This window comes from Heteronotia binoei, chromosome 19, assembly GCF_032191835.1.
Source record: "Heteronotia binoei isolate CCM8104 ecotype False Entrance Well chromosome 19, APGP_CSIRO_Hbin_v1, whole genome shotgun sequence".
Classification (NCBI taxonomy): Eukaryota; Metazoa; Chordata; class Lepidosauria; order Squamata; family Gekkonidae; genus Heteronotia; species Heteronotia binoei.
The window spans coordinates 13,317,549-13,335,187 of record NC_083241.1 but is presented as its reverse complement, the minus strand read 5'-3'; the positions used below and the strand labels follow the sequence as shown (position 1 = coordinate 13,335,187).

The 17,639-nt window shown below is 48.4% G+C and overlaps 1 protein-coding gene across 1 annotated transcript in view; it reads right to left on the bottom strand.

The window, feature by feature from the left end:
* Positions 1–17,639, bottom strand: part of LRRK1 (leucine rich repeat kinase 1) — a 133,876-nt gene that overhangs the window by 18,894 nt on the left and 97,343 nt on the right. Inside the window, exons 22-29 of the mRNA XM_060260081.1 lie at positions 16,212–16,351; positions 14,863–15,109; positions 13,303–13,469; positions 10,962–11,159; positions 10,402–10,679; positions 5,809–6,003; positions 4,077–4,228; positions 161–278 (exon numbers count right to left, since the gene is read on the bottom strand). Coding sequence (XP_060116064.1) covers positions 161–278; positions 4,077–4,228; positions 5,809–6,003; positions 10,402–10,679; positions 10,962–11,159; positions 13,303–13,469; positions 14,863–15,109; positions 16,212–16,351 — 1,495 coding nt within the window. The remainder of the gene's footprint in view (positions 1–160; positions 279–4,076; positions 4,229–5,808; positions 6,004–10,401; positions 10,680–10,961; positions 11,160–13,302; positions 13,470–14,862; positions 15,110–16,211; positions 16,352–17,639) is intronic.

Below are 17,639 nucleotides of genomic sequence, written 5' to 3'. Positions count from 1 at the left end.
TGCTCTATCTCCAAATTGTTCCCTGTTCACTGAGCAATGAACGGGCTGTTGGCAAGACAGATCCTAGGCCTGAAGAGATGTGATGCAGCCGACAGAGCAAGGGAAGACCGGACAGCAAGGGAAGACCGGACAGAGAGGACCGCACTTAAGGCCCGCATACCTCAGTGGCAGTCCACAGAGAGCTCTGCACTTTCAGCTGGCAGCAGAGCTTGGTCCCTGGGCAGCTCATCCGGGCGACTTCTATGAGCCCTTTCTCCGTATTCACGACCGTGTAATTCCTGAAAGCAGGAAGGAGAGTTCGTTCCAGCCACGATGCCAAGCGTTAGCAAACCAGCAGGGCCAACGGAACCCTTCCTGTTTACCACAGAGACGTTTACTGGAAGGTTCTGCGCTTGAGCAAAGTTGCTATAAATGCGACTTGCGCCTATTTCATCTTTTCAGGCAGAGGGGTAAAAGCCTCAGGAGCCAGGGATAGGGAAAGAGTTCTAGCAAAAGGTGGGTTTCCCACCCAAACAGCTGAAATATTGCAGGGAGTCTCTCCCTCTGGCAGGTCCCACAAGAAACAAGGACCGATTCCCCTTACTAGCCTTCCCCACTAGTCTCACTCGCCTCTTCTCTACGGGGCTTCTGTCCGATTTCACACAGCAAACAGGATCCTCCAAAAACCAGTTTCTGTTTGCCGTGCAAAAAAGGCAAAACTAGTTGCAGCCCCAGGGCAGCTAGTGTGAAATCCGACAGAAGCTCCGGCGGGGAAGAGGAGTGTGAGCGGCGTGAGGCTAGTGGGAAACCGGTCAAGGTCTCTTCTAATGCTGTGTCCTACGTAGGGAATCCCCTCCTATAGTTTCAGAGGGAAGCCATGTTGGGCTGCAGTAGAAAAGCAAGAGCTGAGTCCATTGGGAGCTTAAAGGCCAAAAGATTTCAACAGTACAAAGCTTCTGATGTAGGGAGCTTATGCTCTGGAAATCTTGTTGGGTCTCTACAGAGCTACTTGGACTTGACTCTTGATCTCCCAGTAGAGGTTCCTCCATCACCCAAACTTTAAATGCCATTTTTTTGCTTTAAAAATGTTCTTTTTAGTTGATGTTTCATTTATCTGTATTTTGGGTCCAAACAGCTTTCCCCCCTCAATTCCCCTTCTTACTAGCAGTCCCTTACAACCTTTGTACATCCAGGCCCCATAACTGCCATTTTTTGGCACTCAAAAGGGATCGAACTAGGATGGATCCTGAAAGTTCAAATCCCCACTCGGATGTGAAGCTCGTAGAGGGTCCCTGGGACAGTCACACACCCTCAGCCTCAGTTACCTCACAGGGTTGTTGTGGGGATAAAATGGAGGACAGAAAGATGTATGTCACTTTGAGTCCCCCTGGGGAGAAAGGGAGGGCATAAATGATTGCCCCCCCATTGGTCAATCCTGGGTACATCTGCACAGACACGGAGGAGCATTATGTGCCTACGGTTATGGGTGGTGTTCCCTCTAAGCTGAGCTAGCGTGAACATTTTTGTCTTAGCCCAGAGAAAAAGAAGAAGATTGCAGATTTATACCCCGGCCTTCTCTCTGAATCAGAGTCTCAGAGCGGCTCACAATCTCCTTTACCTTCCCCCCCTCACAACAGACACCCTGTGAGGTGGGTGGGGCTGGAGAGGGCTCTCACAGCAGCTGCCCTTTCAAGGACAACCTCTGCCAGAGCTATGGCTGACCCAAGGACATTCCAGCAGGTGCAAGTGGAGGAGTGGGGAATCAAACCCGGTTCTCCCAGATAAGAATCTGCACACTTAACCGCTACACCAAACTGGCACAGAGCACAATAATGTATGCAGGAGCTCACAACTTTAATGCCAGTAGCTCACAAAGTAGACTGTTTGCTCACAAGACTCTGCAGCTTAGAGGGAACATTGGTTATGGGCCATCTTGGGTTTGATTTTCTGTACAACTGATTGAAGACTTTATTGCTTTTACTGTTTTAATCTGTTTTAATTGTTGTGAGCCACCCTGAGCCCAGGCAAGGGCAGGATAAAAGTCTAACAAACAAACAAAGAGTGTGAAGTGAAAAAAAAAAATGAGAGCCAGTATCTGTGTGACCCCGGTTTGTACTACAGAAGCACTGAGTGACCTGACCCTGGGCCAGTCCCACAGTCTCAACCGAATAAAAGGGAGGATGGAAGCCGCTTTGGCTCCCCACTGAGGGGAAAAGTGGGGTATACGTGAAGTAAATAAACAAAATACATAAATAAAAATACACTTTCCCACAATAGTTTCGTATTTGTGTGTGTGAGAGCATGCCTAGAAGTCATGGTGACCTCCACCGGGGCCTGGAAAACATTCGGAGAATGGCTTGATACAGCCCGCCTCTGCCTCCCGACTGCTGGTATTCCAAGAAGGTCTCCCATCCAAGTACTTGCCAGAGTAAGCTCTGCTTAGCTTCCAAGAGACTGGGCTTGCTTGAGCTATCCAGGTCAAAGCTCAAGTAAGGGATATGAGCTGTTTATCTCATTAGATATGCTAACACATCTTCCACTATATTTTAATGTATTCTTTTTTTTCTAATGACAAACTAGAATGATGTTTATATGTGTGTTGCATGTTTAAATTAAACTTCTGAGAAACTAATGCCCTCATTTTAAACCCAGAGCTAACATTACAACAGACTCTTATTTATGTCACTTCATACCTAATGGGATAGACATCAACCTGCTATTCTGACGTATATTGCCCCCTTGTTGACACAGCCCAGTTAACATAAACTAACAATCACCACACCCCAAATTGTGATTCTTTTAATCTGCTAACATACATTCCCATGGTTTTGCATACTAATTCACTGTCTACTTTCTCTATATTTAGGGTTGTTTGCTATTCCATCCTATTGTCTAATGAAGTGTGCTTCTAGCACACAAAAGCTTACGTTCTGAATAAAACTTGGTTGGTCTTAAAGGTGAAACTTGACTCCTACTTTGTTCAGGTCAAGGCTAGTTTTCTTTATTTGGGCTTTCAATGTTAAGTTTATGTGGTACTTTCTGAACTCTGAAGCACTTTGACTGCGGGATGTCTGTCTGGCATGCTCGCCGCCTTCCCACAGTGCTTGAGGACACCACATTATGAAATCCCTGCGAGGTAGGCTAGGCTGAGTGTGTGTGACTGGCCTGAGGTCACCCAACAAGCTTCCACGGCAGCATGGGGATTTGAATCCGGATCTTTCAGATCCTAATCCGACGACACATTATCAAATGCGATGCACTGGTCAAAGGATCTCTGGCTGTCTTAGCGAAGGCGTTAAATCAACGACCGGCTTCATCCTATCTTCGAAGCAAGAACGAGAGCAAAATACAACAGAGGGGTATGACGACAGAGAATAAGTGAACCCAAAAAGCATCATGGAACCCACAGAAGTATGAATGAATTCTTTCTTTTGTATCACTACATGGCTTTGGGAAGTCGTTCTTTACTCTGCGAGACTGATGACAAAATACTGAAATATTTATTGGAAGATAGATCCCAGTAGGCAGCCGTGTTGGTCTGAAGCAATAGAACAAAGCAGTAGACAAGTTCACCTTTAAGACCAACTAAGTTTTATTCAGAAGGTAAGCTTTCGTATGTGTTTGTTAGTGTTAGGACAAAACAAAACACTAACCAACACAGATCCCTATTTGTGATTCTTTTAATCTGCTAAAAACATTCCCATGTTTCCACACCGCCCACTTATATTAAGAACTGCTGCTTCCATTCCCATTTTGTCTGATGAAGTCTGCTTAAGAGCATACGAAAGCTTACCTTCTGAATAAAACTTAGTTGGGTCTTACTGGAAGATACGAAGAAGTCTGTAACTCAGGCAGTAGCAAAATATTGTTTTCTTAGCCATAAATAAGCGGAAGTTTTTAACAATGTAGCGATAGGTTAATAATGCCATTTATAAGGCTTAACATTGGTGGGCATTTGAATATGAGAATGTTTTCATGTAATCTGAAATTATGGTCTGTGACTATGAGATTCCATATATTGTTATTGCTGATCAATTGACCATAATAAATTGGAACTGGAAAAGGAATTGGGGGGAAAACAAGCAACTTCCACCAACCTGGTGTCTTCCTTCCCATCCCAGAATACCACCGTGTATTCCTGCCCTTGCGAAAAGAAGAAGGACGACTGTTTCCCACAGGGCAGCAGGTACATGAAGGTGGCAAAGGTGGGGTCTTTCATTTGTCCTACCACGGACATGGCCAATGGGCGCTGTGCAAAGGAAGAAGAAGAAGAAGAAGAAGATGATATTGGATTTATATCCCGCCCTCCACTCCGAAGAGTCTCAGAGCGGCTCACAATCTCCTTTACCTTCCTCCCCCACAACAGACACCCTGTGAGGTGGGTGGGGCTGGAGAGGGCTCTCCCAGTAGCTGCCCTTTCAAGGACAACCTCTGCCAGAGCTATGGCTGACCCAAGGCCATGCCAGCAGGTGCAAGTGGAGGAGTGGGGAATCAAACCCGGTTCTCCCAGATAAGAGTCCGCACACTTAACCACTACACCAAACTGGCTCTCTCAGAAGATTTGCCATGTGTGAGGATGTGTTGCTGTTGTCAAAACTGTGTGCACGCAAAGTGCCACGCAAACTGGCTTCTCTGTGGACCTCAAAGGGGGAAAAAAAGCCCTGTTGGATCAGGCCAATGGCCCACACAGTAGCCAAAAAAACCAGGTGCCATCAAGAGGTCCACTAGTGAGGCCAGGACACCAGAAGCCCTCCCACTGTTGCCCCTCCCCAGCACCAAGAATCCAGAGCATCACTGCCCCAGACGGATAGTTCCAACAATTAAAAAAAGTAGTCCCCTGTGCAAGCACCAGTTGTTTCCGATTCTAGGGTGATGTTGCTTTCACAACGTTTTCATGGCAGACCTTTTACGGGGTGGTTTGCCCTTGCCTTCCCCAGTCCTCTACACTTTCCCCTCAGCAAGCTGGGTACTCATTTGACCAACCATGGATGGATGGAAGGCTGAGTCAACCTGGAGCCGGCTACCTGAACTCAGCTTCTGAGCAGAGGGCTCCGACTGCAGGACTGCAGCTTTACCACTCTGTGCTCACAGGGTTCCAACAATACGCTGTGGCTAATAGCCACTGACGGACCTCTGCTCCATATGTTTATCCAATCCCCTCTTGAAGCTGGCTATGCACGTAGCTGCCATCAAGCCTACTTCACAGCGCTGTGGAATGAGGGGAGAACCACCTTCTGCTCCTTGAAAGATGGGAGGAGGGGGCATGATGATTAAAAATGTACCTGTCAAGCACCGATATTTCTCAATAAGCAGTCTTTTGTTTTAAATCAAAGCTGTTTTATTGTTAGTAACTCAGGAGCTGTACCAAGGACACAAGCCTTGGGAGTAATGACATACACACAGTTACGCAATTGCTATATAGGATATCTTCAAAGGTTACCATACAGATGCATCACTGACTCACGGGTTCAAAGGCTGCTACACAACTATCTATTTTATTACTAAGGAATTTAGGCTATTGGAAACATCTCCCATTCTCACACTTCTGTAAGCGGATAAGAGTTGTCTGTGTGAACCTGTGGGAGAGGCGACTTGAAAGTACTACCAGCCAGGCTGTAGCATAAACATCCTTGGGCCAGATGGATTTATTACTTGCCCAACAGTTGTAAATAAGGAGGGAGCAGAAGAGAGCTGGTGACCTGCTCTTTGTCTGCACGATAAATCACATTACAGGAAATAGCGCGCTCTACAGTACCGACAAATCAGTGAAGAAAACGCCCCTCCAGAACCTGCTGTCGATTTCCTTCCTGCCCCCAGGCAGCCTCTCACCTGCTCGGGCTTCGTGTCCCAGCATTCCACCATCAGCGCCTGCATCCTGTGGAACTGCACCTCTTCCGGTGGACCCAGGACGGGGCGGATGCCCTTGGAGAGCTTCTTCGAGATCTGAAGCTGATGCTGCCCAAGGACGGGCCGCTGGCCGGATAGCAGCTCGTAGAGCACCATGCCGTAGGAAAACATGTCCACCTGTGGCCACAGTGCACAGAGAAAAAAAAAATTGGTGCCAAGTATCCTTAAGAACATAAGAGAAGCCATGTTGGATCAGGCCAACGGCCCATCCAGACCAACACTCTGTGTCACATAAGAACATAAGAGAAGCCATGTTGGATCAGGCCAGTGGCCCGTCCAGTCCAACACTCTGTGTCACATAAGAACATAAGAGAAGCCATGTTGGATCAGGCCAGTGGCCCATCCAGTCCAACACTCTGTGTCACATAAGAGAAGCCATGTTGGATCAGGCCAATGGCCCATCCAGCCCAACACTCTGTGTCACACAGTGCCCAATAATTTATATATATACACACACACACACACACACACACACATATATATACACACTGTGACTAATAGCCACTGATGGACCTCTGCTCCATATTTATATCTAACCCCCTCTTGAAGCTGGCTATGCCTGTAGCCGCCATCACCTCCTGTGGCAGTCAATTCCACATGTTAATCACCCTTTGGGTGAAGAAGTACCTCCTTTTATCCATTCTAATCCGACTGCTCAGCAATTTCATTGAATGCCCACGAGTTCTTGTATTGTGAGAAAGGGAGAAAAGGACTTCTTTCTCTACCTTCTCCATCCCATGCATCATCTTGTAAACCTCTATCCTTGCCATTTCTTATTGCTCTGTACTGCGTTACGTATGTTTTGGTACTATTTTGCCTTTGCTCTGGGAATTCTGGGGGAGTGCGGCTGAACCGGCTTCGCTATCCTTTCTGGCGGCATCATAAAGCAACCGTTCTGCCCTGTGGAGGGAACTGGCGCCTGCATCACAAGGCAGTGTCATCTCCTTACAAAGACCGCTTGAACCGTCCGCTGTCTAGCATGGGAGGGTTGGGGGAGAAGTACTTTGTATTGCTTTTTTGTGGGCTTTGAGCTACTGCTTTTGGCAGCCTATGTAATGGCCCTGGATGGGTATAAAGATCCGGCCAGCCCCAGGTGAGCCAGATCTGACACGAGTCCTCACACTACTGTTCCTGTCTATCGATAAAGTGAACCTTTTCTGAAAAGGAGAGAGGTCTACTCGGGGGTCGTTATGTAGAAAAATAGGGGGTGCAGCTCATTAGCACAATTCATTAGCATACGCCATTCACCCCCAGCCAAAAGCAACCCAATGCAAAAGAAAGGAGAGCCCCACGTGAGCAAGCTAGAGATCCAGCCAGCCCAAGCAGGTCTCGCTCACCTGGGGCTCTCCTGGGCTGCCACCTCCTCCCCGCCCCAGTCAAAAGGCCAGCAAGGCACTCGGCGCCCAAAATCACATAAGAAGTGGAGAAAGGGTGACACAGGCTTCTCCAAGGATTAATGAAGGCTGCTGGGGGTGTGGCAAAGCCCCTGGTGGGTGGCTGGCGGCCCGCAGGGATCATTATGCAGCTCCACCTCCCATTAAATGGACAAGGTAGATGGGGAGGAAGAGGGGGAACTCTCAGAAAGGTTCAGGAGCTGTGCTCCTGTGAGCTCCTGCTGAATCTGAGGCCTGGGTCTGCTTATGTTGAAGGTAGTCCCAGAGCTGACAATAGGCTGATTTCGTCTTTCATTGCCTGTATGTTGCTTTCATTTTAAAGAGTCTACCTCCCATTTTTGGAATTACCAACTGCAGCGAACAGACAACACCCCCCCCAACAACCAGTAGTTTGGGTCCAGTCTAAATCTTCCAATGGCAGAATGGAACTTCCCTTCCCTCCCTTCCCAGTGCGGCCCACTGATCTCTATGAAGTGCTGCTCCCAGAGGAAAGGGGACCCCAAGGAAAGGCACGAGAGGGGTGTGCAGCAGGAAGGGGGAACTGGCAGAAACTGCCAATTTAATCAAGACCCAGGAGGACTGTGGCTCCATGGAACAGCCTCTGCTCGGCATGCAGAAGATCCCAGGTTCGATCCCTGCCATCTCCAGTTGGAAGGACCAGGTGATGAAAGGCCTGAGACCCTGGAGAGCTGCTGCCAGTCAAGAGTGGACAATACTGTCTGTGATGGACCGAGGGTCTGATTCAGTACAAAGAAGCTTCATGTGTGTGCTCAACCCCAGTGAACCCAAAAGACATTCGATGGCAGAACTGAGACACACTGCAGGGTGGGCGGGTGAAAGAACTCAAGCAGTTTTTGAACTGGAGGCTGGTACCAGACCCTCTTGAAGGAGGCAGGAAGACAAAATGTTGCGCGTGTATAAGAACTCGCCCCACTACACAAAACAGGGAATGCCAACCAATTGTAAACTGGAGAGCCAGTTTGGTGTAGTGGTGTAGTGTGTGGACTCTTTATCTGGGAGAACCGGGTTTGATTCCCCACTTCTCCACTTGCAGCTGCTGGAATGGCCTTGGGTCAGCCATAGCTCTGGCAGAGGTTGTCCTTGAAAGGGCAGCTGCTGTGAGAGCCCTCTCAGCCCCACCCACCTCACAGGGTCTGTTGTGGGGGAGGAAGGTAAAGGAGATTGTGAGCCGCTCTGAGACTCTTCGGAGTGGAGGGTGGGATATAAATCCAATATCTTCTACCTTTCTTCTTTTTCTTCTAAACTAGCACTTTGCTCAAGGGTGTCAAGCATGCTATTTCTAATTACTGTTTTATAGGTGCTCAGTAGACAGGCCAGAGGTAAAGCAGAGCCTCACCTTTGCCTTTCCCCTTTCTCCTTCTAACCCCACCCCCTTCTCATCCTTCCAATGGATGTATAATAAATCCATCTAGCCCCAGGATGCTTAGAGTAACCTTGCATTAATGGTGTAGAATGCCTCTCCCCCAGATTCACACAGCCAGGTCTTATCAGCTCTCTGAGAATGTGTGAGAACGGGAGATGTTTTTGCTAGCTAACATTCCTTAGTCATAAAAGAGATAATAGTGAGTAGCCTTTGAGCCAGCAATGCAATTCTCATCTTTATGTTATTCTTTTGAAGTTATCTGTAACCCAGCCTTTTGATGTTTGCATATAAGATACTATTCAATACTATGTATGCCATTACTTCCAAGGAGTCTGTCCTTGGAGCAAGCTACGGAGTTTTACAATAAAGCAACTTTTGATTAAAAACAAAAGATTGATTATTGAGAAATATCGATGCTTGACAAAGGGGAACCAATTCAGGCAGCTTTGTATAGCATAACAGGACCAGGGGAGGGGAGAGGTTTTGATGGAGAAATAAAGCACGGAGGCAATGCCTCCCCCCTCACATGTCGCATCTCCCTTTGAATTGTGGTCCTTGACCAATGCTCTCTGACTTACAAAAAAAAAAGACTGGGAAGACGTAATCATTGCACTAGAGTATCACTTGGCCAGGCTATTTATTTCTTTAGACTACAAAACTTGTATCCTGTTTACCTGCCCTCATCCGGGCAGCCAAGGAGGCTAGCAAATTAAAAATGTACATCAGAAAATCTCATCTTAAAAGTGGTTTTAAAACAAAAGCCAGGAACCCCACATCACTAAAACTGGAGCCAAAATGCACACACAAAAAACAACTATTAAAAGAAAGAGCGTTCCCCTTTGAACACTATGAGAAGAATTGGGACTGTAATTTATTGCACGGATTCTTGCATGATTCGCTTGTCTTTACTGCACTGCTTCCGAATTTTTGCAATGCAGTTTTTGCAGGGTGTGGTATGCCCTGCCTTATGCCATTTTTCATTTGTATTGTTCTAATTTGTAACCCACTGTTCTTGCATGGCTTACTGGATATCTGAATACGTTCCCCCTTGCACTGTTTTCATATTTTGTAATCTGCCTCGACACTCAGTAAGAAAGGCAGACGATCAGTAAAAGTAAGCATGAACATATGAAGCTGACTTCTACTGAATCAGACCCTCTTCGGTCCATCACAGTCAGTATTGTCTACTCAGACTGGCAGTGGTTCTCCAGGGTCTCAAGCTGAGGTTTTTCACACCTATTTGCCTGGACCCTTTTTAGTTGAAGATGCCGGGGATTGAACCTGGGACCTTCTGCTTACCAAACAGATGCTCTACCACTGAGCCACCGTCCCTCCTGTGTGTTGTGTATGTGTGGGCTAGTCTCCCATGCCATACTGCAGGGGTGGCCAACGGTAGCTCCCCAGATGTTTTTTTTTGCCTACAACTCCCATCAGCCCCAGCCAGCGTGGCCAATGGCTGGGCTGATGAGAGTTGTAGGCAAAAAAAAAAAACATCTGGAGAGCTACCGTTGGCCACCCCTGCCATACTGCATGCCACTCTGGAGATCCCCCTTGGCCTCTGAGGCACAACTACCCATATACGTGCCTTCTCTGTTGTGGCCCCCCACCTTATAGAATGGCCTGCCTGAGGGGGTTCGGAAGGCTTCTACTCTAATAAATGAAACAGATCCAACCAGAGATTCTACTGAGTCCCAAGTGTGTGAGTCCATGCTATTGAAGCGGTCTGTTTAGATTTACCTTTTCGTCGTAGACGATGCGAGGCCGTATCTCTGGGGCTTGGTAGCCGGGCGTGCCCTCCACCCCGAGAGCCCCTTCGTGAAAGGACTGCCGGGAAATCCCGTAGTCAGACAGCTTGATGTTGACGCTTTCCTTTGCATCCAGAGACCACACCAGAATGTTGTCCGACTTCAGGTCACAGAAGATGATATTCTTCTTATGGAGGTAGGCCAGTCCCGCAGCAATCTGGTAGGCTGCTTTCAAGGTTAACATGTGCCCCAGTGGAACAAAGGACGCCCCTGAAGTCAGAAAAAAGGGGGAAATATGGGAATTGGCCCTGAAGACACTATTTCTGTAGTCCCACCAGAATCCTGCAGGGAAACCAGGGCTTTTTTGGTAGCAGGAACTCCTTTGCATATTAGGCCACACCCCTGATATAGCCAGTCCTCTAAGAGCTTACAGGGCTCTTCGTACAGGGCCTTACTGTAAACTGCAGGAGGATTGGCTATATCAGGGGTGTGTGGCCTAATATGCAAAGGAGCTCCTGCTACAAAAGAAGCCCTGAGGTCCACGGCCTTTACCTTTGGAGTTCTCGGATAACACGGTGGTGAGACTCCCCAACGGGGCCAGTTCTAAAGCGAAGCAGAGCGGGTGGATGCTGATCCCAACCAAGGAGACGATGCACGGGTGCTGCAAAGAATGGAGCATGCTGGCTTCCTGGCGGAACTCGGAGAAGTTCTTCATGGCGTCCATGGCCCGCAGGTGCCTCAGCATCGTGTCTAGGCGGAGGAAACAAGGCCCTGACGTTAGTCCTATTTTGCCACCGGGGGACTGAGCACTCCACCTACAAAGAAAGAAGCCCTGAAAGATCGTTTCCCAGCATCCCTCCGACAGTGGCAAGCTAGTGCAGGGGTGCCAAACATGCGACCCCGAGGGCCAAATCAGGCCCCCTGAAGGCTCCTATCAGGCCCCTGAGCAACTGGCTGTCACCTGCTTCCTTCTCATGTGGAATTCACTGCCAGAGGAGGTGGTGGCAGCTACAAGCATAGCCAGCTTTAAGAGGGGATTGGATAAAAATAAATGGAAAGGTCCATCAGTGGCTATTAGCCATAGTGTGTGTATACACACACACACACACACACACACACATTGGCCACTGTGTGACAGAGTGTTGGACTGGATGGGCCATTGGCCTGATCCAACATGGCTTCTCTATGTTCTTATGTTCTTCTCCTCTCTCTTGCTTCCTTCTGCATCACAGCTTGCTTTGCAAGGCTTGCTCAATTGCACAGGAGCTACAGAGCAAAACCTCTGTTTTCTCCATTGGCTGAGGCTCCTTCCTTGGGGAGGAAGGGGGGGGGGGTGAAGGAAGAGCTTGTTTTGCCAGGCTTTCTCAATCCCACAACAAAGCTGCAGAGCCAAGCCTCTCTTCCTTCTATTGACTGAGGCTCCTCCCTTTCCTTGTCCCCTGGGGAAGGAAGGAGAGAGCCAGAGCTTCCTTTGCCCAGTTCCTTGGATGGCACGGGAATATCTCTGCTACTTAATCTTAAATAGGTATGCACATGGCCCGGCCCAACAGTCTCAGTTATGTCAGATCTGGCCCTCATAAGAAATGAGTTCGACACCCCTGAGCTAGAGGAAGCCTCAGACTCATTCCAGCTTCCGTAGAAAGGTCACACATGCAGCGGCAGGCAGCGAGCATCTCTTGCAGTACGAAAGAACAGGGCACACTACAGGGCTGGCCCTGCCACTAGGCAAACTAGGCGATTGCCTAGGGCGCTGGCCTTCCGGGGGCGCCAAATTTGTGACTTAGTAATAGTAATAACAAGCTAAGTTTCTAGGTCACAATGTGCCTCCCATGTAGATAAGGCTATTATATGAGGTAGGGGTGTGTGTGTGTGTGTGATCTGTGTGTGCTCCTAACCTTTCCAAAGGTGCATTCTAAACCCTGGGGCCCAGGCCAGTTTCTCTCCACAGTGTGAAGAAAGGTTGCTATTTCTATTCCTGATTTTTTTTTTTAATGGCCGGGATTCATCCTGAGATGTTCTAGTTCCAAAGAGTGAATTCTTCACCTGAGTTTTGACTCATGGGAAGCAGAGGGCAGACATGAATGCAGCCCTTGAATTCAGCAGGAGCTCACAGGAGCGCAGCTCCTGAACCTTTGTGATGCTCCCTCTCCTCCCCACCTACCTTGTCCATTGAATAGTAGGTGCAGCTGCATAACAATCCCTGGATTAGGAGAGCGGGCAGCCAGCCAGCCACCAGGGGCTTTGCCACGTCCCCAGCAGCCCTCCTTAACCCCTGGAGAAGCCCACACCACCCTTTCTACACTTCTTATGTGATTTTGGGTGGCAGGTAGCTTTCTGGCCTTTTGACTGGGGAGAGGGGGGGCGGCCCAGGAGAGCCCCAGGTGAGCGAGGCCTACTTGGGCTGGCTGGATCTCTAGCCAGCCCAGCAAGCCTCGCTTGCCCGGGGCTCTCCTTTCTTGCATCAGGTTGCTTTTGGCTTGGGGGGGGAGAGGCGAAATATGCTAATGAGTTATGCTAATGAGCTCCACCACCTATTTTTCTACTAAAAGGACCCCTACATGAATGAAATGCGTAACACAAATGTGTAACCTCTGCTCACTGCCCTCCCGCCTCCTATTTCTGCTCAGCTTCCCATTCCGCATCACTTCAAAAACGGCAAGGCGAGCTCTTGTTTTTCATTCCGGTAGGCACAGTCCTCATAAAGATTATTTTTAAATGTTTCATCCTCAGGACTACACCAAAGCACACATCGTTTCTTGTAGGGGGTAAAAAAAGGTGGTATTTATACAGGTGTATGGGGCTTTGAAGGGGAGGGAGCTTATTTGCTTCTAAACTCGCTGGGGAATTTCAAAAAGGACCACCGTCCCCCCCACGCAGCTAGAGAGCACAATACCTGTAGCTGAAGATGCAGAGCTCATGCATTTTTTCATCAGGAACTGCTTCACAGCCACCGGTTTTCCTTGGTACTGTGCCCGATATATAACCGTTCCACTTCCTCCTTGGCCAAGAATATTGTTTTCATTTTTGCTGTATTCCAGCTTGCTGTTTTCCAAGAATAACCTGTTGGGCATACAGAAGAAGAGGAGAAGAAAGAGAGCTGGGTTATTCACAGGAGCGGAAGAAGGTCATGTGTAAGGGAACAGCGTCAAAGTTGTGTTCCTATGGCAAAAGACAGCAAGGTCTTGAAGATCACCAAACAGCCAGTTTGGTGTAGTGCTTAAGTGTGCGAACCGGGAATCTGGGGGAACCGGGTTTGATTCCCCTCTCCTCCGCTTGCAGCTGCTGGAATGGCCTTGGGTCAGCCATAGCTCTCACAGGATTGTCCTTGAAAGGGCAGCTGGTGTGAGAGCCCTTTCAGCCCCACCTACCTCACAGGGTGTCTGTTGTGGGGGAAGAAGGTAAAGGAGATTGTGAGCTGCTCTGAGACTCTGAGATTCAAAGTATAGGGTGGGATATAAATCCAATATCATCTTCTTCTTAAACATCAAACTGGCTACAAATATTACCCATAGGCCAATGACACTTGTGCAGGGGGGTAGCTCCCCTCTCTGCATGCCATGGTCCTGATCCGAATCTGAGCACCTGGGAAGCTCCTGATCCGAAACCTGAGCGCCTGGGAAGCTCAGAATTTCAGAACAGATTCTCCACCAACCCCCAAGGAAAAACATAACATGTGGCCTGGTCCTCAGATTGGACGTCATTTGTGTTCAGTGACAGACAGGAGTGACAAAACTGCTGTGTCCTGGGAGCAGTACTGATACAGATATAAGAAAAGAGGCTACTGTGGAAACATCTAGGACAGGGGTGTCGAACTCATTTGTTATGAGGGCTGGATCTGCCATAAATGAGACCTTGTTGGGCTGGGCCATGTCGAGTTGGGCGGGGCCATGTGCGTACCTATATAAGATTAGGTAGCAGAGATCTAAATTTTATAAAGGACACAGACAAACACAAATATATTTTTTTAAAACTTAAAACATGCTTAAAACGTTAGCAGTCATTGGTCTTGTATTTCTCCCACAGAATTCAAGGAACTTGGCAAAGGAAGCTCTGGCTCTTTCCTTCCTTCCTCAGGGAGGAGGAGGAGCCTCAGCCAATAGAGGTAAGAGAGGCTTGGCTCAGTAGCTCTGCTCTGCAATTGAAAGAGCCTGGCAAAGCGAGCTATTCCTCCCACCTTCCTCCCCAAGGGAGGAGCCTCAGCCAATGGAGAAAATTGAGGTTTTGCTCTGTAGCTCCTGTGCAGTCGAGCAGGCCCTGCAAAGCAAGCTGTGATGCAGAAGGGAGCAAGGTATGAGAAGGAAACAGATGACAACCAGCTGCTCGGGGGCCCGATAGGAGCCCTGTGGGGGCCCGATTTGCCCCCGAACTGCATGTTTGATGCCCCTGGTCTAGGGAATGTAAGCCAGACGCAATATTTTCGAGGAGAAGAGAGAAAAGGGAAAGTGAACATCACCTTGAAGGAAAATCTGTCATGAAAAGTTCTGGGACAAGCTCCTCTAATGGGACAGGAATATCCAAGTGGTTGGGACAGGTAATGGTGTCCAACTCTATGGCAGTGAGAACACAGTCCTCCATGTTAAAGAACTGCATGTCTTCTATTTGCTGGCTGTTCCCCTCTTGAGTTTTCGGGGTGGAGCAGACGGGACAAGGGACGTATTGCTCCATGAGGAGGGTTCCATCACTTTCTGTGGCTGTGAGCGCTGAGGAGGGACAGAGAAAAGCAAACCTTTCAGTCATGGAATCATCACGCCCCAAACAGGCCCCTGACGCCTGCGGGGAGGGGGCATCACCACCCATTTGCCACAACGCGCATCGGGGGACGTAATCAGGAAAGCAGTCCTCGGGCAATCATGCTTCTCAATGATACTGCACACAGGCCCTGCACCCATAAGAACATAAGAGAAGCCATGTTGGATCAAGCCAATGGCCCATCCAGTCCAACACTCTGTATCACCCAATGGCCAAATGAACCAGGTGCCATCAGGAGGTCCATCAGTGGGGCCAAGACACTAGAAGTCCCCCCACTGTTGCGCCCCCCACCAAGCACCAAGAATGCAGAACATCACTGCCCCAGCATAAGAACATGAGGAGCCATGTTGGATTAGGCCAACGGCCCATCCAGTCCAACACTCTGTGTCACACAGTGGCCACAAAAACACCAGACACCATCAGGTGGTCCATCAGTGGGGCCAAGACACTAGAAGCCCTCCCACTGTGGCCTCCTCCAAACACCAAGAATACAGAGCATCACTGCCTCAGACAGAGCATTCCATCTATACCCTGTGACTAATAGCCACTGATGGACCTCTGCTCCATATGCTTATCCTATCCCCTCTTGAAGCTGTCTATGCTTGTAGCTGCCGCCACCTCCTGTAGCAGTGAATTCCATGTGTTAATCACCCTTTGGGTGCAGAAGGACTTCCTTTTATCTGTTCTAACCCAACTGCTCAGCAATTTCACTGAGTGCCCACGAAAGAGAAAAAAGTGCTTTTTTCTCTACCTTCTCCATCCCATGCCTAATCTTGTAAACCTCTACCATGTCACCCCTCAGTCGACATTTCACCAAGCTAAAGAGCCCCAAGCGCTTTAACCTTTCTTCATAGGGAAAGTGTTCCAACCCTTGAATCATTCTAGCTGCCCTCAAAACTGGAGACAAAAGTATTGGGGGGGGGGTACTCGGTTCAGCTCCTGGATGCTGAGAGACCCTCCGTGGCAGTGGTCGACCAGGAAATCTCCCTAGAAGTTAAATGCCCAGTCCACCCTGGTCCCTGCTAAAGCAGAATTGCTACCGATTGCTCTTACCGGGAAACCACTGGTCTATCAGAGAGTTGATATGATCGGTGATGAAAGCCATGGCGGAGAAATCCCTCGAGTCTGACTGGCAGATGATTTTAATTCCGCCGCTCTTCTTCTTCTTCCAGTTCACATCCGAAGACTCCACGCTGTCCCCGCAAAAGACAGGAAGAAAGCCAAGAAGCAACTTTGTAAAACACAAGCGCAACACATGCCTTTCCTTCCTCATTTTGTACAACCTTGGATAACCGAAACTAAGAAACTGAGTTTAGTTTCTTAAATGGTTTTGTGCTGCCCAGTTGGCCTTCCTTGAAAGACACACAATGAAGGAAAGTAAAAGTTCCTTTCTGGCTCCCCACTTCCAACACTGAGGGATGGCTAGAAAACTGGGATCTATTATTCTGGTGCCCCACTGTTTGGGTTCACCTGTCCGGGCAGGGCAAATAGCAGTGAGTGGGGAAAGAGTATTTCAGCACATATACCTCCAAGCACAACACTCTTCCAAGCAAGAAGTGTTGGAGAGATGGACTCCTTTCTATGAATGGATAAAGAAGAAGAAGATATTAAAGAAGATATTGGATTTATATCCCACCCTCCACTCCAAATCTCAGAGTCTTCATAAGTAATGAAAATGGGACTTTTTCATAGACTAAGGTGTCGAAATGTTATCCTTATACCTAGTTTAGAAGTTTATCACCTATGGGTTGAAGGAGAGTGAAGACATTTATTGTTTAGAGTAATATATTATATCTTCTCATCTTTCCTTCCCCCTTTTCCTTTGACCCCCTTCTTTTCCCTTCCGCCCCCCCTCCCGTTTCCACCCCTGATTATATTTACAATAACAATAAAATTATTTGAAATGAACATACTAGCACTCTGACTGGCATTTGGATATAGCATTTCAATCGAAGAAGAAGAAGAAGAAATTGGATTCATATCCCGCCCTCCACTCCGAATCTCAGAGCAGCTCACAATCTCCTTTACCTTCCTCCCCGCCCCAACAGACACCCTGTGAGGTGGGTGGGGCTGAGACAGCTCTGACAGAAACTGCCCTTTCAAGGATAAGTCCTACAACAGCGATGGCTGACCCAAGGCCATTCTAGCAGCTGCAAGTGGAGAAATGGGGAATCAAACCCCGTTCTCTCAGATAAGAGTCCGCACACTTAACCTCTACACCAAACTGGCTCTCTCCATTCTATGTAAGCCCATGGCCCTGTTTGCATGTGTTATTCTGTTATTTGCACCTGCTAGATACAGGGGCAAATGCTATGGCTGGATCTGCTGGCAGGCAGGATAGGTCAGCCTGGGTGGTGGGTGTGTAAAAGGCATTCAGTTGCCTAGACTTTGCACCAACTCTGGTGAGAGGCAGCTTACCACTCTGTGCAAGGGATAGCCTATAAAATGGGGAATGGTTTTCTTCCATCTACCTAAATCTTG